The 25,876-nt window shown below is 35.1% G+C and overlaps 1 protein-coding gene across 2 annotated transcripts in view; it reads right to left on the reverse strand.

The window, feature by feature from the left end:
• The window catches only part of LOC105490492 (5-hydroxytryptamine receptor 2C), a 295,545-nt gene that overhangs the window by 144,408 nt on the left and 125,261 nt on the right, over positions 1-25,876 (reverse strand). For both annotated transcript variants that reach the window (XM_011756208.2, XM_011756207.2), the window contains exons 3-4: positions 19,832-19,945; positions 15,201-15,514 (exon numbers count right to left, since the gene is read on the reverse strand). In XM_011756208.2, coding sequence (XP_011754510.1) covers positions 15,201-15,514; positions 19,832-19,866 — 349 coding nt within the window. In that variant the 5' untranslated portion in view covers positions 19,867-19,945. The remainder of the gene's footprint in view (positions 1-15,200; positions 15,515-19,831; positions 19,946-25,876) is intronic.

Here is a 25,876-nt window from a genome sequence, read left to right on the forward strand (position 1 = left end):
ATAAACTGCCAAAGTGTTTTCCAAAGCTGCTGTCCCATTTTACATTCCCACCAGCAATGTATGAATGATCCAGTTTCTCCACATCCTTGACATTTAGCTTTGTCACTAATTTTTATTCTAGCCATTCCGATAGATATGGAGTAGTATCTCATTGTGATTTTGTGGGGGGAGTGTTTTGTTTTGTTTTTTGAGATAAGGTCTTGCTCTGTTGCCCAGGTTGGAGTGTAGTGGTTTGATCACAGTTCACTGCAATCTTAAACTCGTGGACTCAAGCAATCCTCCTGCCTCAGCCTCCCAAGTAGTTGGGACTACAGGCACACACCACCACATTCGGCTATTTTTTTTTTTTTTAAGTTTTTTGTAGACATAGACTCTTGCAATGTTGCCCAGGCTGTCCTCAAACTGCCGGCCTCATGTGATCCTCTTAAAGTTTTGGGATTTACAAAACCTCATTGTGGTTTAAATTTGCATTTCCTGTCTAATAACTGGTGTCAAACATCTTTTATATTCTGTGCAATGAAATGTCTTTTCAGGTCTTTTGCTCATTATCTAAATAAAATTTTATTTTTTTCTGTTGAAATTTGAGAATTCTTTATATGTTCTATATACTAGTTGTAGTAGGGTGAACCCCCCCCAAAATAGCCATGTCCTAATGCCTGGAACCTTTGAATGTTACCTCATATGGCAATAAAGATGAGTCTTTGCAGAGCTAATTAAGTTAAGGATCTTGAGATAAAGAGATTATTCTGGATTATGTAAGTGGGCCCTGAATACAATCACTTATATCCTCAGAGAAGGGGAGCAGAGGGAGATTTCAAAAAGATGAGAAGAAGGCAATGTGATCACAGAAGTAGAGAAGGGAATGATGTGGCCACAAGCTAAGGAATGCCAGTAGTCACCAGAATCTAAAACTCCCAAAGAAAGGATATTCTCCTAGAATCTCTGGAAGGAGGGAGCATGACCTTGCAGACAAGTTGATTTCAGCCTAATAGTCCTGATTTCAGACTTTTGACCTCCAGAACTGGGAGAGAATAAATTTCCGTGTTTTTTTGTTTATTTGTTTTTCAGATGAAGTCTCGCTCTTGTCCCCCAGGCTGGAGTGCAATGGCGCGATCTTGGCTCACTGCAACCTCCACCTCCTGAGTTCAAGCAATTCTCCTGTCTCAGCCTCCCAAGTAGCTGGGGTTACAGGCGCCTGCCATCACACCTGGCTAATTTCTGTATTTTTAGTAGAGACAGGGTTTCACCATGTTGGCCAGGCTGGTCTTGAACTCCTGACCTCAGGTGATCCACCCCCCTCAGCCTCCCAAAATGCTGGGATTACAGGCATGAGCCACCGTGCCCAGCCACTTCCATGGTTTTAAGCCACCAAGTTTGTGGAATTTTTTTACAGCAGGTATAGGAAACGAATACATTCTTCTTTTATTGGATATATAATTTACAAATATAACTCCTTTAAAGAGCCCTTTTGCAGAGCAAAAGTTTTTCATTTTGATAAAGTCTAATTTACACATTTTTAAATTTTATGGATTGGGCTTTTGCTGTCAAATCTAAGAACTACCCCAAGCCCTAGATTCTGAAAATTTTGGTGTTTTTTTTTTTCTAAAATTTGTATAGTTTTACATTGTATTTTTAAGTCTATTATCTGTTTTAATTTTTGTATAAGGTATCAAGTTAGATCAAAGTTCATTTGTTTTTACCTATGGGAGACCACTTTCTTTGGTGCCATTTGTTCCTCTATTGAATTACTTTTGCACCTTTGTCAAAAATCAATTGGACATATTTATGTGGGTATATTTCTGAATTCTCTGTTCTGTTCCATTGATCTATGTGTCCCCTCCTCTGCCAATATGATATTGTCTTGATTACTGCAGCTGTCTTGTAATCCTTAATATCAGGTACAGTGATTCCTCTTACTTCATTCTTTTTCAAGGTCATTTTAGCTCTTCAAGGACCTACCTGTGTCTTTCTATATAAATTTTAAAAGAAACTTGATAATGTCTTAAAATCCTTTTTGGAGTTTTGATAGGAATTACATTAAATGAATTTGAGAAGTGTTACCAGCTGAATTGTGTCCCCCTAAAATTCATATGTTGAAGTCCTAACCCCAGTACCTCAGAACGTGGCTGTATTTAGAGGCAGTGCCTTTAAAGAGGTAATTAAGCTAAAATGAGGTTATTAGGGTGGGCCCTAATCCAATATGACTGGTACCCTTTAAGAAGAAGAAAAGTGGACACAGTACTGAGGGAAGACCATGTGTAAGTCTCAAGAGGAAGATGGCCATCTACAAAGCCAAAGAGAAAGACCTTAGAAGAAAGAAATTCCTACCGACACTTTGACCTCTGACTTCTAGCCTCCAAAACTGTGATAAAATAACTCTGTTGTTTAAGCCACCCAGTCTGTGGTAGTTTCCTATGGCAGCTCTACCAAACTAATAGAGGAAGAACTGATATCTGTACTACGCTGACTCTTCCAATTCATGAACAGGGTGTGTCTCTTGATTTATTTAGGTCTTTGATTTCACGCATCAACATTTTGTAATGTTAGCTATAAATTCCGCACATATTTTATTACATTTAGACCTGAGTATTTTAAGTCATAGTAAATAATATTGAATTTTATTTAGAGTTTCCATATGATCATTATTAACAAAAAAAGTCATTGACTTCTGTGCATTGATTTTGTACCCTCGTGACCTTGTTGAAGTCACTAATTCTAGGAGTTTCTTTGTAGGTTCTTTGAGATGTTCTACATAAACAATTACATCATATGTATATGGAAACCGTTTTACTTCTTTCTTTCTAATATATATGCCTCTTTTTGCCTTATTGCAATGGCTACTCAAGAAAGGAAGACAAATATATTAGTTTCCTATGACTGCTGTAAGAAATTATCACAAACTTGGTGACTTAAAACAACTTTCAGTCCTATGTTGTATAACAGTGGTGAGAATTGATATCCTTGCCTTAATCTTAGGGGGAATGCATTCTGTCTTGTGCCCAGAACTGTTTCCACTGCTGTTGGGAGATGGGCCCACCCTATCACTGGATATGAGTCTTTTTCTAAGTTCCTGCTTTGGTTTCTTTGGTTTTTGTCTACACCTGTTGGTGATCCTGAGTTACAGGCCTCTCCAGTACCCAGACCAAGATATATTAGAGATAAAAAGAAATCACAGGGAAGTCACTAGAGTGTCATTCTTCAAGTACTGAGTTCCCCAGCTAGTTCATCTTCTTTGCACTTTCAGAGTCCTTTTTATAAATGTCTATCAAATTATTTATAAGGGTATTTAGCTGTGTTTAGAGGAGATCAGGAGAGAAAATGAGTCTACTCCATCTTGTCCCTGAATCATGTATTATTAAATAGTTATCAAATATTACATAATAATACAAGGTTAATACAAGGTTTTTTGTTTTTTTTTTTTTTAGATGAGCCTAGAAGATCTGACTGCTACTATGGAACTTAGAAATATTTTGAAACAATTTCTTGGGTTCCTAAAATTGACTGTGGATGAAGCTGACTAGCAATTCAACCAGGAGTGACAAAAAGAAGAGGTGCTAGGCTGGTAACAGAGGATGGGAACATCTGTGGTTGGGTTCTATTGGGAAAGAAATAGGGTGATACTGTGACTTCAGTGGTAGTTAATTAAATGCAGCATTATAATGCCCCTCGGGAATTTTGCCAATCAGTATGCAAAAATAGAGCTTTGTCAGCTACTCTGTGTTTATGTATACAGCTATGTCAGCTACTCTATGTTTATGATAGTCTTCGGTGAATTGTACTCGTCAATTAGTTATTGATCATGAGCCTTAAAATTCTGGTACAGTGGACCAGAAGGCATGAGCTTTTCTTTTGAGAGAATCAAAGGGTATCTGGAGAACATTTGCTAGGTGGCTTGGAAGGGGATCTGAAGATACTCTAAGAATAGCAAGAAAAAATAATAATGCTGTGAGTAAAAATGCAGCTTATTGCATAAGAGATACTGAGATTTTCACAAATTACATAATACATTTTAAAATATATTTGAATATTTTTCTGATTTGTGCATGCCTTTGTTGTACTAAAATAAACATGTGCTGTCTAAGGTAATAAATCCAAAAATTACTGATTTAAGTGCTTTATTTCATTCTAACTTATTTGATGTCTAAATATATAAAGTCTGAGAGTTTCTGTATCATTATATTAAAAAGTGTCTGAACTTTAAGAAATTTAATGGTGTATGCTCACTTGCGTTAGCAATTTGAAGATGCTGTTGTATATCTGATGTATCTGTTCCCAGGTATCAGTTTGCATCTCTTAAGTGTAACGGTCTTAGTCTTTTTGAAATTAGTTCCGTTTTATAGTTGTTATTTCCTTTTTGTTTTTGTTTTCCATTTTAATGAAACGTAGAGCCCAGGTAAGAATCTTGCCATAGCAGATCTTTCCAGAAATGTGGAATGAGTAGGAATTTGAAGGGTGAAGAAAATTATAGCAAGAAAATATTTTCAAACTAGAGATCAGAAGTCATTGTGGAAATACACGACTGCAAAAAAAAGTTATATATGTATGGGAGCAAGAGTAATCATTTTGATGCATACTGTGAACTAAGTACCTTAATGACACCCAAAGGCCTAATTATTTTTAAATAATCATCTTGAAGCATATTGTGAATACCCAAATGACACCAAATGAACAGTTGAGGCACTGATCCAATTCACAAAATTACCTTCATTTCTGCCAATTTTGAAGCATTTCTTTAAACAGTATATTTACCTTCTAGGCATTCTAGGGAACAATTTGAGTTTTAATTTTCCTCTAATCAATCTTACATGTCCCTCATTCTCCCCAAAATCTTCTCCTGCCTTTTAAATGTAAACTATGAGTGTTGAAATGCTATAATGACAAATAAAACTACGTGTTATAATCAGTTAGATCTAGGTTCCAACTCTGACTTTGCTGTCTAGTAGTCTAATCATGTGACCCTGGGCAAGTTATTGCCTAAATGAGAAATAAGTAAGCTGCATGAAGGCAAAAATTTGTTTTGTGCACCAGACACAGAACCGAGATGTGTGCTTAGTATACTGTAGGTGCTCAATAAGTAATAGCCAAATGAATGACCTCCAGTTTTCATGTCTATAATGTTATGTTTTTGTGAGAATTTAAAATAACCTTGAGCCAGGAATCTGAGACCAGCCTGGGCAACATAGCAAAACCCCATCTCCACAAAAATAAAAATAAAATAAAATACACTGATAACAACTGCTAAGCTCTTGACATATTAGTGCACTCAAATTCTAATGAAACCTTGCTCTTCAAAATTTAGCCAGTCTCACCATCTCTGTGAAGTCTTCCTGAACAATCTTTACCCAACTCTAGTTCAATAATTTAATACATCTTCAGTACCATTACCTCCCCCTTTTATGTGTACGAACTTGCCGTCTGATTAAAACTGGACATGTTGGTGTTTTTATTGTGTCTGCTACCTTTCTTTGTAGATATTTACTTAGGTTTAGTTTCTTTGACAAAAAGGGCGATATCTTCTTTGTTATCTATTGTATTGTTTAAAAACATTGGTTCAAAAGCCACAGAGCCTAAGTTTAAAATTCCTACTCTACAATATACGAATTATGTGGCCTTCTGTGAATTACCAAATAAACCTCTTCCTCTTTTCTATTGTATGTAAACTACAGATGACAACAGAATCTAACTCATATGGTTTGCGAGAATTAAGTGATGAAATACATGTAAAGCGCTTAAAACAGTGCCTGGCACGTAAGGAATAACAACTGTTAGCTATGATTATTGTCGTTTCCTGCAAAGCTACATACGAATAATTAAACACAACTTTCTTAAAGACTTGCCTCTAGACAGTGTTGACAGCTGGATAATATATCTTTATGTAACTGATTTATTTACAAAGATTTGAGATATATATCTAATTTCTTCAAAGTAATACAAGACAGAACAGATTAAATGTGACACCTCAAATACATATACAATGACAGGATAACAGGATGGGAAAAGAAAGCCAGAAAAAAAATTATTTGAACAATGACAGGGTAAATGTTAGAGGTTCAGAGTTTTCAGGTAGAATTTAGCAGAAGCAAAACTCTTTATCATTTTTTTTTCAAGAGTTCATTGCTAGTTGAAATGCAATGATGGGGTAGAATGATAATTCACGTTTCACTGCCTCTGAAGGTAACGTTTAAGTTAGCCATTTCTTGAGGTAGTTGCACTTACACACAGATCCATCAACTCAGACAACAACAAGCCAATCTGCCACAAGAAAAATGGGTGTGATCTGAGCTCCTACACCAATAAGAATGTTTAAAAGTTCAAGTCTTCATGATCACCTAACTTCAGCCTGAAAGTCTGTTATCTGTATAGGAATTGAATGAACTCATATTTATAACCTAGCTTTAATCCACAAATAACTCTGTGAATGAAATATATTGAAATATCATGTAATGGTAAGGGGCAATTTGAGGTTGCTTTCAGTTTATAATGAAAATAGATTCAGACTAGCAGTGATTTTTTATTTTTTCCTTAAAGATATATGATTATTATCCTTTTGGTTAATTACTACAAATGCTTTTTTTGTTTTGTTGTTGTTGTTGCTTTTGTTTTGAGACAGTGTCTCACTCTATCACTCAGGTTGTAATGAGATTAATTCCTGCATATCTTTTAGATCCCCACTTACATGTCACTTCCTCTGGGAAGCTTTCTGACACTAAATTGACCATCTTTTTTGATCCTACAATTCTTTTTCATGCTATTTGCCACATTTCAGGGTAATTGTCTGCTTTTGAGCCTCTCTACTGTAAGACTCCTAAGTATTTTTTTGTTTGTTTGTTTGTTTGAGACAGGGTCTTGCTCTGTCAACCAGGCTGGAGTGCAGTGGTGTGACCTCGGCTCACTGCAGCCTCAGCATAAACCTCCTGGGTTCTGGGCTTAAGCCATCCTCCCACCTCAGCCTCCAAGTAGCTGGGACTACAGGCACACACCACCATGCCCAGCTAATTTCTGTATTTTTTGTAGAGACAGTGTTTTGCCATGCTGCCCAGGCTGGTCTCGAACTCCTAGGCTCAAGCGATCCTCCTGCCTCAGCATTCCAGGGTGTGGGATTGCAGGTGTGAGCCACCACACCCAGCAAGTGGCTTTTGTTGTTGTTGTTGTTGTTGTTGTTGTTTTGTTTTGTGTGTGTGGTTTTTTTTTACACTTTATTGTATATTTATTTGATAGTTATATATCTTCCTTGGTAAAGTTTCTGTTCAAATAACTTCTTACTTTTTATTGACCATTTTTCTTATTTTGAGTTTTGAGAGTTCTTTATCTATTCAGGATACAAATCATTTACTGAATATGCTACTGCTGAATACTCTTTATCAATCTGTGGCTTTACTTCATTTGCTCAATCCTGTTGTTCAAAGAGCAAAAGCTTTTAATTTTGATGCAGTCCAATTTACCCATTCTCTTTATGGCTTGTGGTTTTTGACATCATAGGTAAGAGCTCTTGGCCTAACCCAATATCCCTAAAGATTTTCTTCTGTTTTCTTCCAGAAGTTTAGTAGTTTTGCATTTTAAATTTAGCTCTGTATTCCATTTTGAGTTTATTTTTGTATAAGGTATAAAATTTCCTGAATGTGGGTTTGCAACAACATTTGTTGAAAAGACTATTCTTTCTCCACTGAAATGCCTTTTAGTAAAAAAAAATTAATTGGTTATATTTGTTCATTTCTGGATCCTCTATTTATATCCATTCATATGTGCACTTTTCTTTCCATCAACACCATTCTTCTTGATTACTGTAGCTCGACAGTAAGTCCTAAATTCCAGTATTATGAGTTCTCCAATTTTGCTGTTTTTCAAAACGGTTTCAGCTATTGTAGTTATTTTGCCTTTCTGCATAAATTTTAGAATCAGCTTTTTGATTAAAAACTCTGCTGAGAGTTTTGGTTGCAATTGTGTTTAATCTATAGATCATTTGGGGGCAAACTGACATCTTAATAATATTGATTCTTCTAATCCATAATCAGGATATATCTCTCCATTTATTTGGGTCTTTAATCTATTTCATCAGTGTTTTGAAGTTTGCAGCATACAGCTCCTGCACATAATCTGGTAGATTTACATTTATAATTTTATTATTTTTATGATACTATAAATGGTACTCTTCAAAATTTTGACTTCCAGTTTCCACCACTTCTACATAGAAACACAATTTATTTGTGCATATGGACCTTGCATCCTAAGAGCTTGCTAAACTCACTTAATAGTTATTCTAGCTATCTGTGAATGCACAGCAAATTATCCCCCAAATTAGTAGCTTATAAAAACATTCATTATTTCACAGTTTCTGTGAATCAGGCATTGGGTCACATCATATCTTCTTCTTCAGCATGTTTCATAGGCTGCAATCAAGGTGTCAGTCAGGTTGCAGCCACCTTAAAGCTCATCTGGAGAAAAATCCACTTCTATGTTCACTCATGTGGTTCATATAATTTGCTGGCTTTTGGATTGAAGGACTTGGACCCACATTGGATGCGTGAGGCTTCTCTCAATTCCTTGCCGGGTGGGCCTCTCTATAGGACAGTTTACAACATGGCAGCTTGCTTAATCAGAACAAGAAAGTGAATGAGCAAGAGAGAGTGCCAGCAAGAGAGAAAGTGCAAGCAAGATGGAAGTCACAGTCTTTTATAACGTAATCTCAGAAGTAGCATCCAATCACTTCTGCTCTATTCTCACACCAAAAGGGAGGGGATCATTGTGGCAGGGACCATTGGGGGCCATTTCAGAAGCAGGCTACTGTATTATTTCTAGGAGCTTCTTTGTAGATCCCTTAGGATTTTCTATGTAGACAATTATGTCATCTTCAAACAAAAACAGTTCTGTTCCTTTCTTTCCAACGTGCGTTTCATTAATTTTTCTTATGTTACTACACGGGCTAGGACCTGCAGTATGATGTTGAATAAGAGTGGTGAAAGTGGACATCCTGATCTTATTCTTGAAATTCAGGTGAAATCATTCAATCTTTCACCATAAAGTACAATGTCTGCTTAAGGATAATTGTAGATCCCCTTTATCAAGTTGAGGAACTTCCCTTCTATTCTGAGTTTTCTGGGTGAGTTTTAATCTTTATTTTTTTCTTTTTGAGACAGGGTCTCATTCTGTCACCCAGGCTGAAGTACAGTGGCACAATCACGGCTCACTACAGCCTCAACCTCCTTGGGCTCAGGTGATCCTTCCATATCAGCCTCTGGATCAGATGGGGTTACAGGCACGTACCACCACGCCTGGTTAATTCCTTCCTTCTTTCCTTCCTCCCTTCCTTCCTTCCTTCCTTCCTTCCTTCCTTCCTTCCTTCCTTCCTTCCTTCCTTCCTCTCTCTCTTTTTTTAATTATTTTTAGAGTTGGGGTTTCCCCAGGTTGCCCACGCTGGTCTCAAATTCCTGTACTCAAGTGACCCTCCCAGCTCAGCCTCCCAACTTGCTGGGATTACAGGCCTGAGCCACTGAGTCTGGTCGATCGTTTTTATCTTGGAGTTCATTTTCGCCAAATGTCTTTTCTGCATCAACTAATCCAAAACTGAGATGATCATATGGTTATTATATTCTTTAGTCTATTCAGATGATCAATTAATCAACATTAATTGATTTTTGAATGTTGGGCCAGCTATATCAGAATGTATTATCCCTTTTATATACTGCTGAACTAAATTTCTTAATATATCTTGATTATTTTTGCATCTATATTAATGAAGCAATTGATCCCTAATTTTCTTGTTTATAAGGTCTCTGGTTTTACTATCAGGGTAATCCTGGTCTCATAAATGATATAAATGTATTCCTTTTGCTTCTATTTTCTGGGAGAGATTGTATAGAATTCTTATTTTTTTCTTCCTGAAATGTACAGTAGAATCTGCCAGTGAAGCTGTCTAGGCATGGAGATTTTTTAGAAGCATTTACGTTTTTTCTAATTTTTAATTTTTAATTGTTGTAGGTACATAGTATGTATACATTTATAGGGTACCTGAGATGTTTTGATACAGGCATGCAATGCATATTCATCACATCATGAAGAATGAGATATCCATCCCCTCAAGCATTTATCCATTGACTTACAAACAATCCAATTATACTCTTTAAGTTATTTTAAAATGTATAATTTTTTTTATTGACTATAGTCACACTGTTGTGCTATCAAGCACTAAGTCTTATCCATTCTTTCTAACTATATTTTGTACTCATTAACCTTTCCCACTACCATCCATTCCCCCAATACCCTTCCTAGCTTCTGGTAACCACCCTTCTACTGTCTATCTCAATGGGTTCAATTGTTTTGATTTTTAGATTTCACAAATAAGTGAGAACATGTGATGCTTGTCTTTCTGTGTCTGGGTTATTTCACTTAACATAATGACCTCCAGTTCCATTCATGTTGTTGAAAATTACTGAATCTTCTTTTTTGTGGCTAAATAGTACTTATTTTTAGCGCTTACTAATCCCTGGATGGTAAGGGTTACTTTTGTATATGGAGTATACTTGGGTCTTTCTTCATAAGCCTAATTGAAAATCTTTTATGTTTAAGTGATAGCTTCTTCATTCGAGTTTATTATTATTACTTCCTGATATGTTTGATTTCAACTCTGTCATATTAAATCATCATATAATGTTAAGTGTATTTGTATGTTTTCTTTTCTTTTCCTTTTTGAGATGGAGTCTCGCTCTGTTGCCCAGGCTGGAGTGCAGTGGCACAGTCTTTGCTCACTGCAAGCTCCGCCTTCCGGGTTCAGGCAATTCTCCTGCCTCAGCCTCCGGAGTAGCTGGGACCACAGGCGCCCACCACCACGCCTGGCTAATTTTTAGTAGAGAGGGGGTTTCACCGTCTTAGCCAGGATAGTCTCGAGTTCCTGACCTCGTGATCTGCCTGCCTCGGCCTTCCAAAGTGCTGGAATTACAGGCGTGAGCCACGGCGCCAAGCCTTATTTTCTTCTATTTCTTCCTGTATTTGACTGGTTTTGGCTCTTCTACTGATTACATTTCCTCTGGTGTTTAAGAAGCTGTGTATTTTTGTTCTAGTGGTTAACTTTATATTTATAACATGCTTAATGACCCTAGACTCATGTTTTCTTATCAATTCTATTACTTTCTGATTTGCCAGTTTTTTAAGGTTATAATTTAATTCTTATTCGTTTATAGAAGAATCAATGAAATGATGCTACACTCCTCTTCCCCTTCCTCTTTCTCTTCCTAATTTTTGGTTGCATTGTTTCCAGATTGTTAGAACATTTAAAGTGTAATATATATTATATGACATAGTATTTTTCTGCTCTTATAATACCATTTCTTTTATTTTAACTCTAAAGTTAAATATATTAAATGTTTATCATCAGTCTTTTTGAGGAAATTATCCCAGTCATCGCTTTGTTAGATGAATCCCATCCACTATTTTATTTTGCTTTATTTTGTAATTTTATTTTATTCTATTTTATTTTATTTGAGACGGAATCTCCCTCTGTCGCCTAAGCTGGATTGCAGTGGCTCAATCTTGGCTAACTGCAACCTCCACCTCCTGGGTTCAAGCAATTCTCCTGCCTCAGTCTCCCAAGTTGCTGAGATTACAGGCAGGCAGCACTACATCCGGCTTTTTTTTTTTTTTTTTTTTTTTTGTATTTTTAGTAGATACAGGGTCTCTACTAAAGAAACCCAGTAGGCCAGGCTGGTCTCGAACTCTTGACCACAAATGATCTGCCTGCCTCGGTCTCCCAAAGTACTGACATTAAAGGCATGAGCCACCACACCTGACCTCCACTATTTTATTTTTTAAAAGGGCTTGTGGTACAGAATTCCCTGAATTTTAAAAGACTTAAACTTTTTATAGTCTTAATGGACAACTTGTCTAGATATAGATTCATTTTTCCAAACCTTTTTGTGTACTTAAAAATATTTTTAAATTTATGGCATCTGTTATACAGAGTAAAATTCACCTTTTTAAAACTGTATACTAGAATTTATAGCTCTTCAGATTTTTATGTATATATGTATTTGTATAACCATCACCACAATCAAGATATAGAACAGTTTTATAATACCAAAATAAATGCCTTTTTAAAGTCATCTTCCCACTTTTAGCCATTGAAACTGCTGATCTGTTTCCTGTCTGTATAAATTTGCCTTTCAAAGAATGTCCTATAAATGGTTGTTTTTTGAAAGTATTGTTTCACTATTGCTTTGTTTTGTCTTTTTTTTTTTTTTTTTTTTTTTGACAAGTAAGGCCAGTCTAATGCTCTTGCTCTTGTAAAATTTTCCCTCCTTTTGCTTGGAAACCCTGAGGATTTTTTCTTTATATTGAAAATCCAATGTCACAGATTTATCTCTGAGTTCATTGTTTCAGGTCAGTTTTCTAGCACTGGGTTGAACCTATCAATATGTAGATTCAGATTCTCTTTTATTTCTGGAGGACGTTCTTGGATTATAGTTTTAAATACTAATTATGTTTTACTATTTGTTCTTTTTCAAGAATTCTCATACATACATTTGATCATTTTTGCTGATATTTCATTTCAACCACTCTCTTTCTGATGTATTTTACTTCTTTCTTTGTCTCATCTTCATTCTCTTTGTTAACCTGTTTTTCTTCTATATTCCTTATTAAGTTTCATATGAATCAATTCTTTGTTGGGTGCTTTTCATGTTCATTCCTGATACGATGTCTTTTTCTTCTGTTTTATTTGTCCTGAATTCAGTTAATTTTGCTTCATGTTGTCCTATTTTTTGACCATTTCTATTCTTAGTTATTAGATTACTACTTCAAGGTACATTTTTAATACCTTAACGTGCTTGTTTGAAGATATTGTTTTGAAGTGTTTTGCTAGCATATTCTTCTGCTTGATCATTCTTTAGTGGAGGGAATGCTTATCAAATGCCTTCTTTCTATTCTCATATTCTGATTTCTTTCTACAGTACCTTGGTATAGATGAAGATTGGTTGCATCTCAGAATTTCTATGAACATGACTGGCAGTTTGTAGGTAGCTTCCAAAATTCCAAGCTCAAGAGCATCCTCTTCTCTTTGTGTATCAAAGTATGGTTTCTTTACTGGAGGGTCTTTGGGGGACAGTGGGAGACAGTAGAGGGAGGGATGATGGGCCCTAATATTTTGGCATTTTCCGTATTGTGAGATGATAAATTTCCCCCTCTTGCTTCTTTTTATTTTCACTGTGCTTTTTTTTTTTTTTTTCAAGTCACCTCTTGCTTTCTTTGTTACTTTTTTCTACCTCCAAAGAATTAATTTTCTAATGCTGCTTTCTTGAGTCTTATGCATACTTTTCAGTACCTTATCTAAAGGCTAACCTTCTAGAGAAACTTTTCAGTATTTTCACACTTGGGGTAGACTTACTTGCTTGTGTTGTTGTTGTTGTTGTTGTTTTTGAATGGATTCTTGCTCTGTCGCCAGGATGGAGTGCAGTGGTGTGATCTCGGGTCCCTGCAACCAACCACCGCCTCCCGGGTTCAAGCAATTCTATTGCCTCAGCCTCTGGAGTAGCTGGGATTACAAGCACCCACCACCACGCCTGGCTAATTTTTTTGCATTTTTAGTAGAGACTGTGTTTCACCATGTTGGCCAGGCTGGTTTCAAATTCCTGACCTCAAGTGATCCGTCTGCCTGGGCCTCCCAGAGTGCTAGGATTACAGGCGCGAGTAACCACGCCTGGCCACTTGCGGTGAGTTTCGATCAATCTTAGGCTTCCTAATAGCTTTCCTCTAGTTTATTTCATGCTATTTTTCCTAGACTACTCTTCTACACAACAGCATGGGGTAGAAGCCTAATAGATAGTTCAATGTTATTTCCTGTTTGTTTTTCTACTTACAGGTAATTTGAAATTTGAATGTTCTCCACACTTAATGGTGGTATTGTGTAGTTTCATTGTTTTTTATATTGTTCTTTGTTTATTTGGGCAGGGGAATAGATATGTTAAGAGGCTTGGATTTATGCTAATACTATTATTTGGCCACTCACATTTTTTAAAAGGGAGAAGCTGGCAAAACAGACACCACAGAACAAAGTATACCTTCTAAATCACAGTTTCACTTCATTCCAGTAATCTTTTCTTAATTTTGGAGCAATAGAGTAGTAAAATGCCCACTGAGCAGATAAAATACTGGTGCTTTAAGGCTAATGCATCACTGAAACTTGATGAAGAATAAGAAAAGCATATTTCCTGAGAACACTTTATGAAATGCCTATTAAGATAATCTACTATTGCTGCAGGTTTAGAACAGGCTAATTAATTTTTACATTTCATGAGAGATTATTTTCTAGATGCATTTATTTTCTTTTAGGATTCGACAACTAGATACACTTTCAATATTATTTCTTCTAGTTTCATTATACACTCTAGGCAACTGGAAGTCTATTTTACTCCTTTGTGAGATAAGCATATTAGCAATTAAATTCAAACTGGGCTTTCCAACTTCCTAGTAAACATACTTTGTAGAATTGTGTATACAATTTGATTGTTCATCATAAATATTAGCTGGAAATGAAACCGTAGGTTAAAATGACCAGAATGAAGGGATGGAAGAAAATCAAAAGAAAAATTAAAAACCTCTTTAAAATCAATTGAAACTTTCAATGCCTGAATTTTTAAAGTGATGATATGAACTTGCACTTAAATACTTACTAATTAATTTTGCTATCTCTTGTCTCTTTGTAATAACAGAAATTATAGACTCCATGAACAAGAAGAATAGCTATTATCGAGTGCCTGTTTTGTGTCAAGCACTTAGTTTGGCAGCTTTAAAAAGGATTTCTTAAAATATATTTATTAAAGAGGATGAGCCTGTTTTTCCTTCTTTGTATCGGGGATGGTAGTAGGTATGTGTACTGCCCAGAACACAGGGGTTGAAAGATGTTTCTGTTACTGTCCCATTCGGTATACTGTAAGGCAACTAACTGTTCATTCACTGTTTACAAAGACACTAAGCTGGAGAGCATCTATGTATGATTTTAATATATTACAAAATGTCTGTTTTGCTTTTGGAAGACTGTTACTGATTTATTTAATAAATATGATACATACATCCAACTCCTTCTGTCACACAATTTGCTTTTGTCTTTTTCCAAATGTTACAAGTAAAATAATTAACTTTATGAGTGTTTACTATAATATGACAGCAATTTATAACATTATATGAGATTGAAAAGTGAATAAAATTGTACTTACCATAAAGGATTGCCAGGAGAGACAGGGGCATGACAAGTAGTCCCACTAGCATATCAGCAATGGCTAGGGACATTAAGAAGTAATTGGTGGCATTGTGCAGTTTCTTTTCCATGCTTACTGCCATGATCACAAGTATGTTGCCACCTATTGTCATGATTATTATTACGACGATTGAAAGTGCTGGCCAGTTTTGTACCCCGTCTGGGAATTTGAAGCGTCCACCATCGGAGGTATTGAAAATGTCAGTTACTATAGCTGCTACTGGGCTGACAGAAATATCGCATTGCCAAACCAATAGGCCAATTAGGTGCACACTGAAAATTAAGAAGAAAAAAAAAAAGCAATCAGGTACATATTATATTACTTATACACAATGTGTTGCTCATGCAAAACAACTGCTTCTCCAAGGATCATTGTCATCATTATCATCATTGTCATCATCATTATTTCTACTCTCTTAATTAAATCTCAGTATTTCTTCTTTCTCTCCAAAAATCACCAACTTTTATTGAGTGATTATTATGAGTTAGGCACTTAGTTTGCTGAAACATGTATGTATAATCTCATTTGATCTTATTAAACAACCTCATGATGTCAGTTCTAATTTATATCCATCATGTAAATGAGAAGACTGAGTAAAGTTCAGAAAGGGTAAGTAACTTTCAAGCCCAGTCAGTAAGTGGCGGGGCCAGGGTCCATACTCAGGTCCCACTGATTTCAAAGTCTATGTTTTAAACTTTTACTGCGATCTGAAACCACAATATTGTTTGATTTGCTCTAATAGTCTATTCTTTATATTTTAAAAATATTATTTCCTTTAGATATGTTCTGAGACAGCTGATAACAGAATGAAGGGAGATTTCCTTAAAGGATCCATTATCCTAACAAGGAAACTGGAAATTGCATTCCACCGATCCAAGGCTAAGAAGGAATTAAGTTGCCATCAGACCAACTTCAGTCAAGCGCCTGGAAGAGGTACAGTGGGTTTTGACAAGAGTACCCATTCATTTCTTTTTAGAAGTTTTTCTACCTTTTCACATTTGCAAAGTGTCATTATGCTGGTTCAATCGTTTCTTAATGTTTTGTGCTATAAACTTTCCTTCTACCTGCCACTCTCCGCATTTCTGTCTTGTCTTATATTTTCTGGGTCCTGTTCTTGGCTAGATAATGATTTGTGGTGATGATTAATGCCTATGGATTTGTTACTTTTCAAGCACTGGAACTAAATCTCTTAAGTCATTTAAAATGTACATTTCTCATGATGGTCCTTAGGTAGATTCTACCAGTAGGAATTTCAGGCCAGGTGGCGGGCTATTGCAAGAGATGGATGTGGTTGTCATTTGCACATTCTAAATTAATATCCCCCTATGGTGACATGAGATTTATTCGAGTTATGTGCATAAATATTCTCTCAAAGTGTAAGCTCCTAAAATATCTAATAAAGCTACACATTTTTTCTTTAATAAAATAGACAACACAGCCAAGCATGTTCAATATTTCCTGCTTAAAACCAAGAAATATTACCTGTGAATGACTGATTTATGTTTATTCCATGTGTAGTAATAGTTATTTAATTAATGTTAATCAGCAACATGAGGATATGTTTCCTATATGTAGTGGTTGTTCCACCTTGATATTATTTATAGAGGAGAAAATTACCTCTGGTCACACAATATATGCTACATAAATTTCTATGCAAAATAGTTGAAGGATGATTCTTTCTGAAATTAGGGAGATGGAACACATGACATAATATTCAGAGTCTGTGTGTTCTCCATGTTGTGTATTTTTATGTCATTATCCCAGTCACTTGTTCTTTGAACTGAAGATAGTATCTCCAGACAGGGATAACATATGTGTGATTTAATGGACTCATTGCTCACTACCATTATCAGAGAAATCGCAATTCTTATCAAATGATGAGAATTATTCAGTAAATTCTTCCAAAAGTATTATTTTCCCAGAACATACAAAATAGGCAAAAATAATACAGGATTCCAAAATCTATCTCATAATTAATCTGTGATTAATATAAGTAAAAATTATTGAAATAAAGGACCAAATAAATAGAAGCAAATTATTTGTTCTCAGCTTTGATTACTCTGTCACTGTATTTATTGAATGTGGCATGTGGCCAATGTCCTGGCCACCTGACTTCAGTAATTTTTGACCAGTCACTTAACCTATCACAACATCAACTTCATCTGTACAAGGACGGTGTCCATCACATGGTTGTTGTGAAAATTAAATGGTATATGTCAAACTTAATAATAATACCTGTGTCATAAAAGGCCCTCAGTAAATGCTGGAGGTACCTTCTGTCTGTTTCATAGTTAAACAAAAGTATTTTATGTTTGCTATATCTCAACTCATGTATTTCAAAATTTGCCAGGATAATTTAAGTCTAGATTTTATTTTGAGATGATGTCTATGTATGAAGAACTGGACTCAGAAAAGTAATCTTAAATCCAGTACATTTTCCAGAGTCTTTTCTGGCCTAGCTGATAAAAAACTTGTTCTGCTGGCGTTTTAAAAAACAATGTTCTGTTTTAAATTAGCTGATGATCATCTCAAGTAGTCCCACAAAAATTTATCTCAGATACTAAACTGTGTCTTCGCTTGTTGATTGCAGAATGACAAATACATTTATCCTTAAACCTATAGAATAAGTTCCTAGGGGTGTATGCAGTCTACTTCAAATTTTCTGAGTAAATTGTGGAAACATCAAAATTCTTTCACATGTCCCTAAAAATGGTAGAGGAGTACAGGAGACAAAATTATACATAACAAAAACATACAAGAAGAACATTATGTCAAATTATGAATTTTATAATTTGAGTATCTTTGAGTTTGGACTATTTCAAGTAGTTATCTAGCCTATCTCTACTGGTCAGAATTTTTTTTTTAATTAAAGAATCTGTGAGAAAAATACTTAATTATTGAAGGAAGGAGTTTTGTCAGATCTAAACATATCTGTTGTGAATTACAAAATAAGGTAATGGTGTTAGGATAAATATTGAAAAAGTATCTACTTCGCTTTCCTGGTTTCAATTAAATTCAGTTTAATACATTTTTTTTGAGCACTATATATAGACAAGATTTTATGATTTTTATTAAAGTTTAATCCTTTATTCTTCAGTTTTGTAATGAAGAATTGGCTGTATTATAATTAAATATAATTTTTAATACTTACATGCTCAGTGAAATTATAAAGTCCTTTTACAAAAGAGGAGTAATTTAAGTCTTGCTCTTCAAGCTTATCCTAATTGTTTTTAAGCTCATAGGAATCTCATAAAATATGTACACAAAAGTCATAATTTATCTCTGAAATGCATATAATTTACTCATTGCTACTAAAGTTTTAATGAAAATATAATTTTACATTCTTAGTAGATAAACAAAATGATAATTTAATTTAAAAAGTCGAATATATTTAAAATCTACTGAGTTTTTCTATGACGTAGGATAATGGGCATTGTTAGAAGACAGGAATGGTTCCTTGTTTCAATAGAATGTTAAAAAATTGTATATGAATTCTTTAATTAATTTCATAGCAGAATAATTTGGTACCCTTTACGGCAGCCATACACTTTGGTATGTTGGCCAATGGCTATCTACTAGGCTGGCACAGGCTCATGGAGTATGAACACTTGTCCTTTCATTTTCCCATACCCAACTCTTCTTTTCCCTTCTTTATCACTGTCCTTCACTCTTTTCTTTCCCAGTTGTCTGCTCTAGTTCTCTTGGACTCTTCCATACTTGAAACTATCATCACAACAATGACACTCAAGATGGGCCACGGTGATGCACAATGCAGAGGATCCAGTGTTGTTGAACTTCATATCTCCACCACACAGTAAACTTTTCCTGGATGAGGTCTTTTACAAGAATCATAAAGGAGACTACCTAGGAGCTGGGAGATTTGGGGTTTCTCAACTACACCGATCGGAGTTTACATAGCTTTGGATCTTTTTTTTCTATGCCCTGTTCCTCAAAAAGCAGGTTTGGAAGAAACCACTCCAACATTTTACTGTGTAAAAGGAAGGTATACCTGGATTAGATCAAATTTAAAATTGCTTTTTATTTGAATCTCCTGTATCTTTACCTACACCCTTTATGTTGTATACTATTGGCTGCAACTGGGTCACTGCATCAAGACTTCTGAGGATGACATTGGTTTTTCCCACCCAGCTACATCACCAAGCCCTACCCCCTAACTTCTGACCTTTTCTTTTGCTACCTCAACTATTCTTCACAAAACCAGAGGCATTTCATTCTCTTAACTGTTCAATTCATGCAAGAAAGAAAAGAAAAGAAACTTTTTCCTTTCTAAGTTTTACCTGTGGAAAAAGTAACCATGAACATTGAGATTATTTGAATTTATGGCATTATCACCATATTACTTGTTTAAATACATGAGCTGTAGTGCTTAATTAGAGTTCAAATTATTTTTTCTCATTAATTATTTTTGAATAGGAGACACCCATAATATTAGTCTTTTGGGATGCAAGCCATTTATGCAGATTGAGGCAAATATAGCTGGTCATACAGAAGCATTTTTTTTAACATGTTGAGCAAGCTACCAAGTAAAATTATCTTTTTATTAAAATAATAAGTAGTAACATCCTTACAGGAATGAATGCACCGCGTTCCTCAGGTTCACCATGATTGCTTCAGTCTTAAGCAACCAAAGTTCAAAATTGAGAAGAGGAAATTAACAGGTTAGGTTCATCATATCATCCTTTCTGGGGAGAAAAAAGTGGAAAGAGAAAATCAGTTAAATGTCCAAATAACTTGCATAGTAACCAATTAATAAACTTAAATGCACTTAATGGTGATAAGAAACAGTTATTACTTAATTCAGCAAACAGGTAAGCATGTTATACTATGTTATACTATGTAAGTGATAAAATATAGCAAAGAGAGCAGATTTTTAAATTATTTTTCATTACAGTTTTTAAAAATTTACCATATATGTTTTTTTTTTTTTTTTTTTTTTTTTTTTTTGAGACGGAGTCTCGCTCTGTTACCCAAGCTGGACTGCAGTGGCCAGATCTCAGCTCACTGCAACCTCCGCCTCCCGGGTTCACGCCATTCTCCTGCCTCAGCCTCCTGAGTGGCTGGGACTACAGGCGCTCGCCACCTCGCCCGGCTAGATTTTTGTATTTTTTAGTAGAGACGGGGTTTCACCATGTTAGCCAGGATGGTCTCGATCTCCTGACCTCGTGATCCGCCCGTCTCGGCCTCCCAAAGTGCTGGGATTACAGGCTTGAGCCACCGCGCCCAGCCTTACCATATATGTTTTATTTATACATGGCTTATACCATATTTCCCCCTCTTGGAGTACAAATGGCTTCAAATCAATGTTTTGAAAAAAACATTAATAATATACTCTTCTTAATTTGCAAATCATTGGGAGAAAATATGTGATCCAATAGTTAAATAGCATATCTAAAATAAAAAGGTTTCATTTTATAGCAACATGGAAAACCAAAGCAAGTTTTAGACACTCTATAAACTGAACACATTTTATATATTTCTAGTTTTGATTCTTCAAAGTGAAGAAACCTGCAATTACATAGTTCTCTTTATACTTTTGCATTAACCAACAACATTCTCCAGAGGGCAGCAACAGGTTTATACTAAATAAATGAATTGATTAAATTTATAGCAACCACTATAGTACTCTATAGCAACCACTCTAGTACTGATCAGTTAGTAGCCAACAGATGATATATTACAGAAAGAGCACATGACATAATACTGAAAATTACAAACTAAATATTAGTTGCACTAGGCGATTGAAGCAAAAATCTTTAGTTTCTTTTCTGGATTAACAAGTAACAATACATCTTCTAAAGTAGTAGGCAGAAAACATGAAAAATCAAACAACTTTTCAAAGAATTTCAGAGTGAATATCATTTATTTCTGTAGGTTATTTTTTAAAGAGTTATTTGCTGCATCAAACCTAACCAAATATTTACATAGTGGATGATTCATCATTTAGCACTAACTATATTTGGTATGTTAAAGTATTGGCAAAAAGTAAACTGGATGCAAATTTGCTAAGAACCTCTCTCCTACATTTTCGATTTAGGATTTTGTCTACCCACACCAAACATCTAACTGTATTCTTTTCTGATATTACAAAGCTATTTAAGAGTCAGGATCATGACACTGCTAAATTCACATGCACTGGGCTATCAGTGAGAAGAATTTAGGGGTATGTGTGTGAATGTGAGAGAGAGGGGGTGAGAAAGACAGATAATTGAATAGCTTGAGAACATGGAATAACACTGAAAGATCATCTGTTTTGTCTACTTTATAAATATTTAAAATAAATATGATCATGAAAATCTGTCTTGATAAGACTTGATAAGCTTTCTTTAGTGTGCTTCCAGCTCCTTCTAGAAATCTGGAAGTAAAATTTAACGAGAACAAATCACAGCTCCCTATGTTTCCCATCTCATTTAATAGCATGATCCTTGTCACTCAAGACACATATTTAATATTTTCTCCCTTCTTCATCCCTTAGCTCTCATTTGTCAGTTCTATCAGTGCTACCTACACAAAAATCAATCTCAAAATCATCCCCTTACTACAGTAATACATAAAATGTGGCTTTCCAATATCTAGGAACTCAAAATATTCTGACAGAGAGAGAGAGAGAGAAAGAGAGAGAGAGAGAGAGAGAGAGGGAGATATCACCCTGACCATTAGTCAGGCCAATAGAGAGAGAGAGAGAGAGAGAGAGAGAGAGAGAGGGAGATATCACCCTGACCATTAGTCAGGCCAATCCTGTCCCATAAATTTTACCAGACAACACAGACATCTCTTTCTCTGGAAGGTCTGAAAAAATGGTAAGGGAAACCAAAAGGTCCCATCCTGATTCTTAGCCCTCAATAAATATCAAAATTCTTCCCTTTTCCTTATGCCAAACGTATTAAAATGGTTTTCAATATTTATTTTTATGCATCCAAATATTAGTATAATTTTTAAAGGTACAAAGATAGAGTAAAATATGCTGTGCTTCAATAGAGTATAAAAAACAAGATGATACAATAACCATCTCATGAAGCACTTTATTAGCCACATTTTTAGTTATGGATGAATTCCATTACTGTTATTCAAAATATTATACTCCTTTAAAAATTAGCCAGCTTTGTTATGCTTGTTGCGTGTATATTCCTGAGAAATATAAGCAGAAAGATTAAACATCAAATATTTATTTTTTAAGTTCCAATTTTATTGAGAAGAATGAGTAATAATCACAAAAAAATGTATATAGATTTCCAATTTATTAACTAAAATGACTTGTAGGCAAAATCATGTCTCCCCATGCTGTTAAAATTTGCATGAACACTGACTAGACATGATTGAAAATACCCCTGAACTGGTGGTAAGAGTTTAGGAACATGGTGTGATGAGAATAAATTATATGAATTATGTAAAGTAAATTATGTTATCTTACATGTTTCCCCAAGTGGCCAGACCACTGTGATGATATATTTTGCAGTAAGAAATGTTCTGTGAGTAATTCTACTAAAAGTGAAGGTGATGCAAAACTTCTTAAGTCTTGGATAAGATCAACCAATAAAAGAAATTGAAAACCATAGGGAAACAACTCTAATGAAACTTTCTGATCTGCATATATGGAACTTTCTGATCTGTGTAACAGAACTTTTAAAGTTTCGTGAACACAAAAGAATACTTATAAATCTAAGTTTTCAAATTTGGGAAGGCTTGTGTTTTGTAAAATTTTTAAAAAATCACTTGTGAGATAATTGATGGAATGATTGACTAATTTGTAATGGGACTTTATAATATTCACCTAGAAACTAGGTTTAATAATTTACTGTCATAATTTATAATTATAATTACATTAGTAATATAATTTATAATTATAATTACATTAGTAATATAATTTATAATTATAACCAACTTTATAATATGTAATATTTATGTGTTTATGTGTTAGTTTGTGTAGTCATACATATTGATAATTTCATGTCCAGGAAAAGATTTATTAACCTAAAACCAATTAGCTGTCTCAAGTATGAAGAGAAAATCACAGATTAAATCATGGAAATAAGATCAGGATCACTAATCACTAAATACACATTCAGACCAATCTCTCAATCCTTTCTACAGTATAAATCACAGACCTTTTCATGCCCTCTCTAAAGCACTGTAAAATTTTCAGGCATCCATAACAGTAACTACAGTTGCTAAGACAAATGGGGGAGAAACACTAGTTTTCACATAATTTTCAATAGTACAATTTTACACAAGATATTGCAGAATAACCTCAATTAATGTGAAAATTTAATTAAGTATGAATCCATACCATGAGTATTATATTTAATTCATGCCTATGAAATCTATGCTCATATGGCTATATGCCATGTGTCATACAGCATATGTCATCCAAAATAATGTGAACACTCCAAGACAACTGAACCAAAATCGAATCTCCACTGGACATTTGGAAATAAATTGCAAACTATCAGAATCAGTATCACTCACAGAAATACTTAGAAGTCATCATCAATAATCATCTTGGAAGCAAAAGTAATTAAAAAATAAGTTAAGAACTGTGGGACATAGCAAGACGCCATCTCTGCAAAAAAATCAACCCCATGTGATGGTGCGGCCCTGTAGTCCCAGCTACTGTAGGGTGGGCCTGGGGACTGAGGTGGGAGGATGGCTTGAGGCCAGGAGGTGGCGGCTACAGTGAGCCGTGATCACACCACTGCACTCCAGTCTGAGTGACACAGTGAGACCCTGTCTCAAAAAATATTAACAAAATCAAAGAAAACAAAACACTGTGGGGCACAAAGGCTGGCACCACCAAGGCCTTTTAAATGTGTGGTATTAATACTAAAGGCAAATTTTTGAGCAGAGGAGCCATATATATGTACTTTCCATGTAACATCCACAATCCTGAGCCAAGTCCTGGGTACAAAGTAATTGGCTGATTGATGGGAAGGTAGGAGATTTAAGGTGTGAAGTCAAAAGATACTATCTAAGAATAAAGGAAGAGCTCTGGTTTTGCCCAAATTGTGCTTGGAGAGGACAGAAGCTTACAACTTTACTGAAAACCCTTGCCTTGCATCCTCTAAAGCTAACCATTTATAATTCATTTTTACCATTACCTTATCTACCCTTTGGCACTGAAGAAAGATTGATCGTGTTTCAATCACGTTTTCTGTTCTCACACTACTTTTTATTCTTTCTTTCCCAGACCTGGTTGAATGTAATATTGATGACTCTTAAAAAAAAATGTCAGCATTTCTACTCGTGTTTTAACAGAAAATGGAGAGTCTAGATTAACCCATGAAAAGATACAGTTTACACTAGATTTCTGGAAATTCCATTAGCACATTATAATGATGCAGCATATTTTCTGTCAAACTGAAAGACTAAATTTCACACTAAATTTTTTAAAATTGTAGAATAGGCCAGATGTGATGGCTCACGCCTATAATCCCAGCACTTTGGGAGGCTGGAGTGGGTGGATTGCTTGAGCTCAGGAGTTCAAAACCAGCCTGGGCAAAATGACAAAACCCCATGTCTACAAAAAATACACAAAATTAGGCAGATGTGGTGGCGTGTGCCTCTGGTCCCAGCTACTTGAGAGGCTGAGGTGGGAGGATCCCTTGAACTCAGGTGGTCGAGGCTGCAGTGAGCCCTGATCACATCACTGCACTCCAGCTAGGGCAACAGACCCTGTCTCAAAAAAAAAAAAAAAAATTGCAGAATATAGTGGACTAGATCATTTCTGTCTGACTTTTTATAACAAATCATTAAAAATTAAATAAATAATAATATAGACATTTGATTTTTATCAATTTTCAGTGTTCAGAAATTATGACTCATAATTCAAATATTATCCCTCTAGTTATTATACCCACTGAGCTTTTAGCAGATGGCTAAATCAAAAATGAATTAGCCAGAAATGTTCAGATTAGTCCTGGGAAGATTATATTAATGTGGCACAGATTTATAATAATTTTAGGGGAACTCATTTAATTCAAAAATTATCCATAGGACTAATGAATGCTGTAGGAAATTTTCCTTTCAACTTCAAATGTACTCTAGTGATTTTCTAATAAATCATACATTTGTCATACTAAAAACTCACCTTTGCTAACTATAGTCAAATCAGATAATTTTTATTATTTTGATAGAAAGTTTTTCAGTTATTATCATCAATGAAATTAAAGACTACTCCTCCACGAGTGATTATTCAATTTGAATCCAAGTCTAGGCTCATTACCTTTATTCTCTTTCCTCCAAGATAATGTTAAGTAGTTATTTAAACAGATTTACCTGTTCCTCCTATACTTGGAATGTTTTCTCCTCATTTGTATTTACTAAATACCTCTGCTTGTGTTTAACATGTTCCATGAGCGTGATTATTGTTAAATTATGTGCGAATTCACACAACAGTTAACTCAAAATCTACAGCATATAAAATTATGTTTTTCACAGCTAGACCTATTCCATTTACATAAAATAATACTTTAAAAACATACACTTCCCCATTGATAGACTTAAAGTAGCTATTGCAAATCGCTCTACGATGATAGTAACAGACATGGAGAGAATGTGCCTTAGTGGGCAGAATGCCCAGCAATTTGAAACTGCTTTCTCCATAGGTGGTAGCAGAACTA

The sequence above is a fragment of the Macaca nemestrina genome, chromosome X (genome assembly GCF_043159975.1).
Source record: "Macaca nemestrina isolate mMacNem1 chromosome X, mMacNem.hap1, whole genome shotgun sequence".
Lineage (NCBI taxonomy): Eukaryota > Metazoa > Chordata > Mammalia > Primates > Cercopithecidae > Macaca > Macaca nemestrina.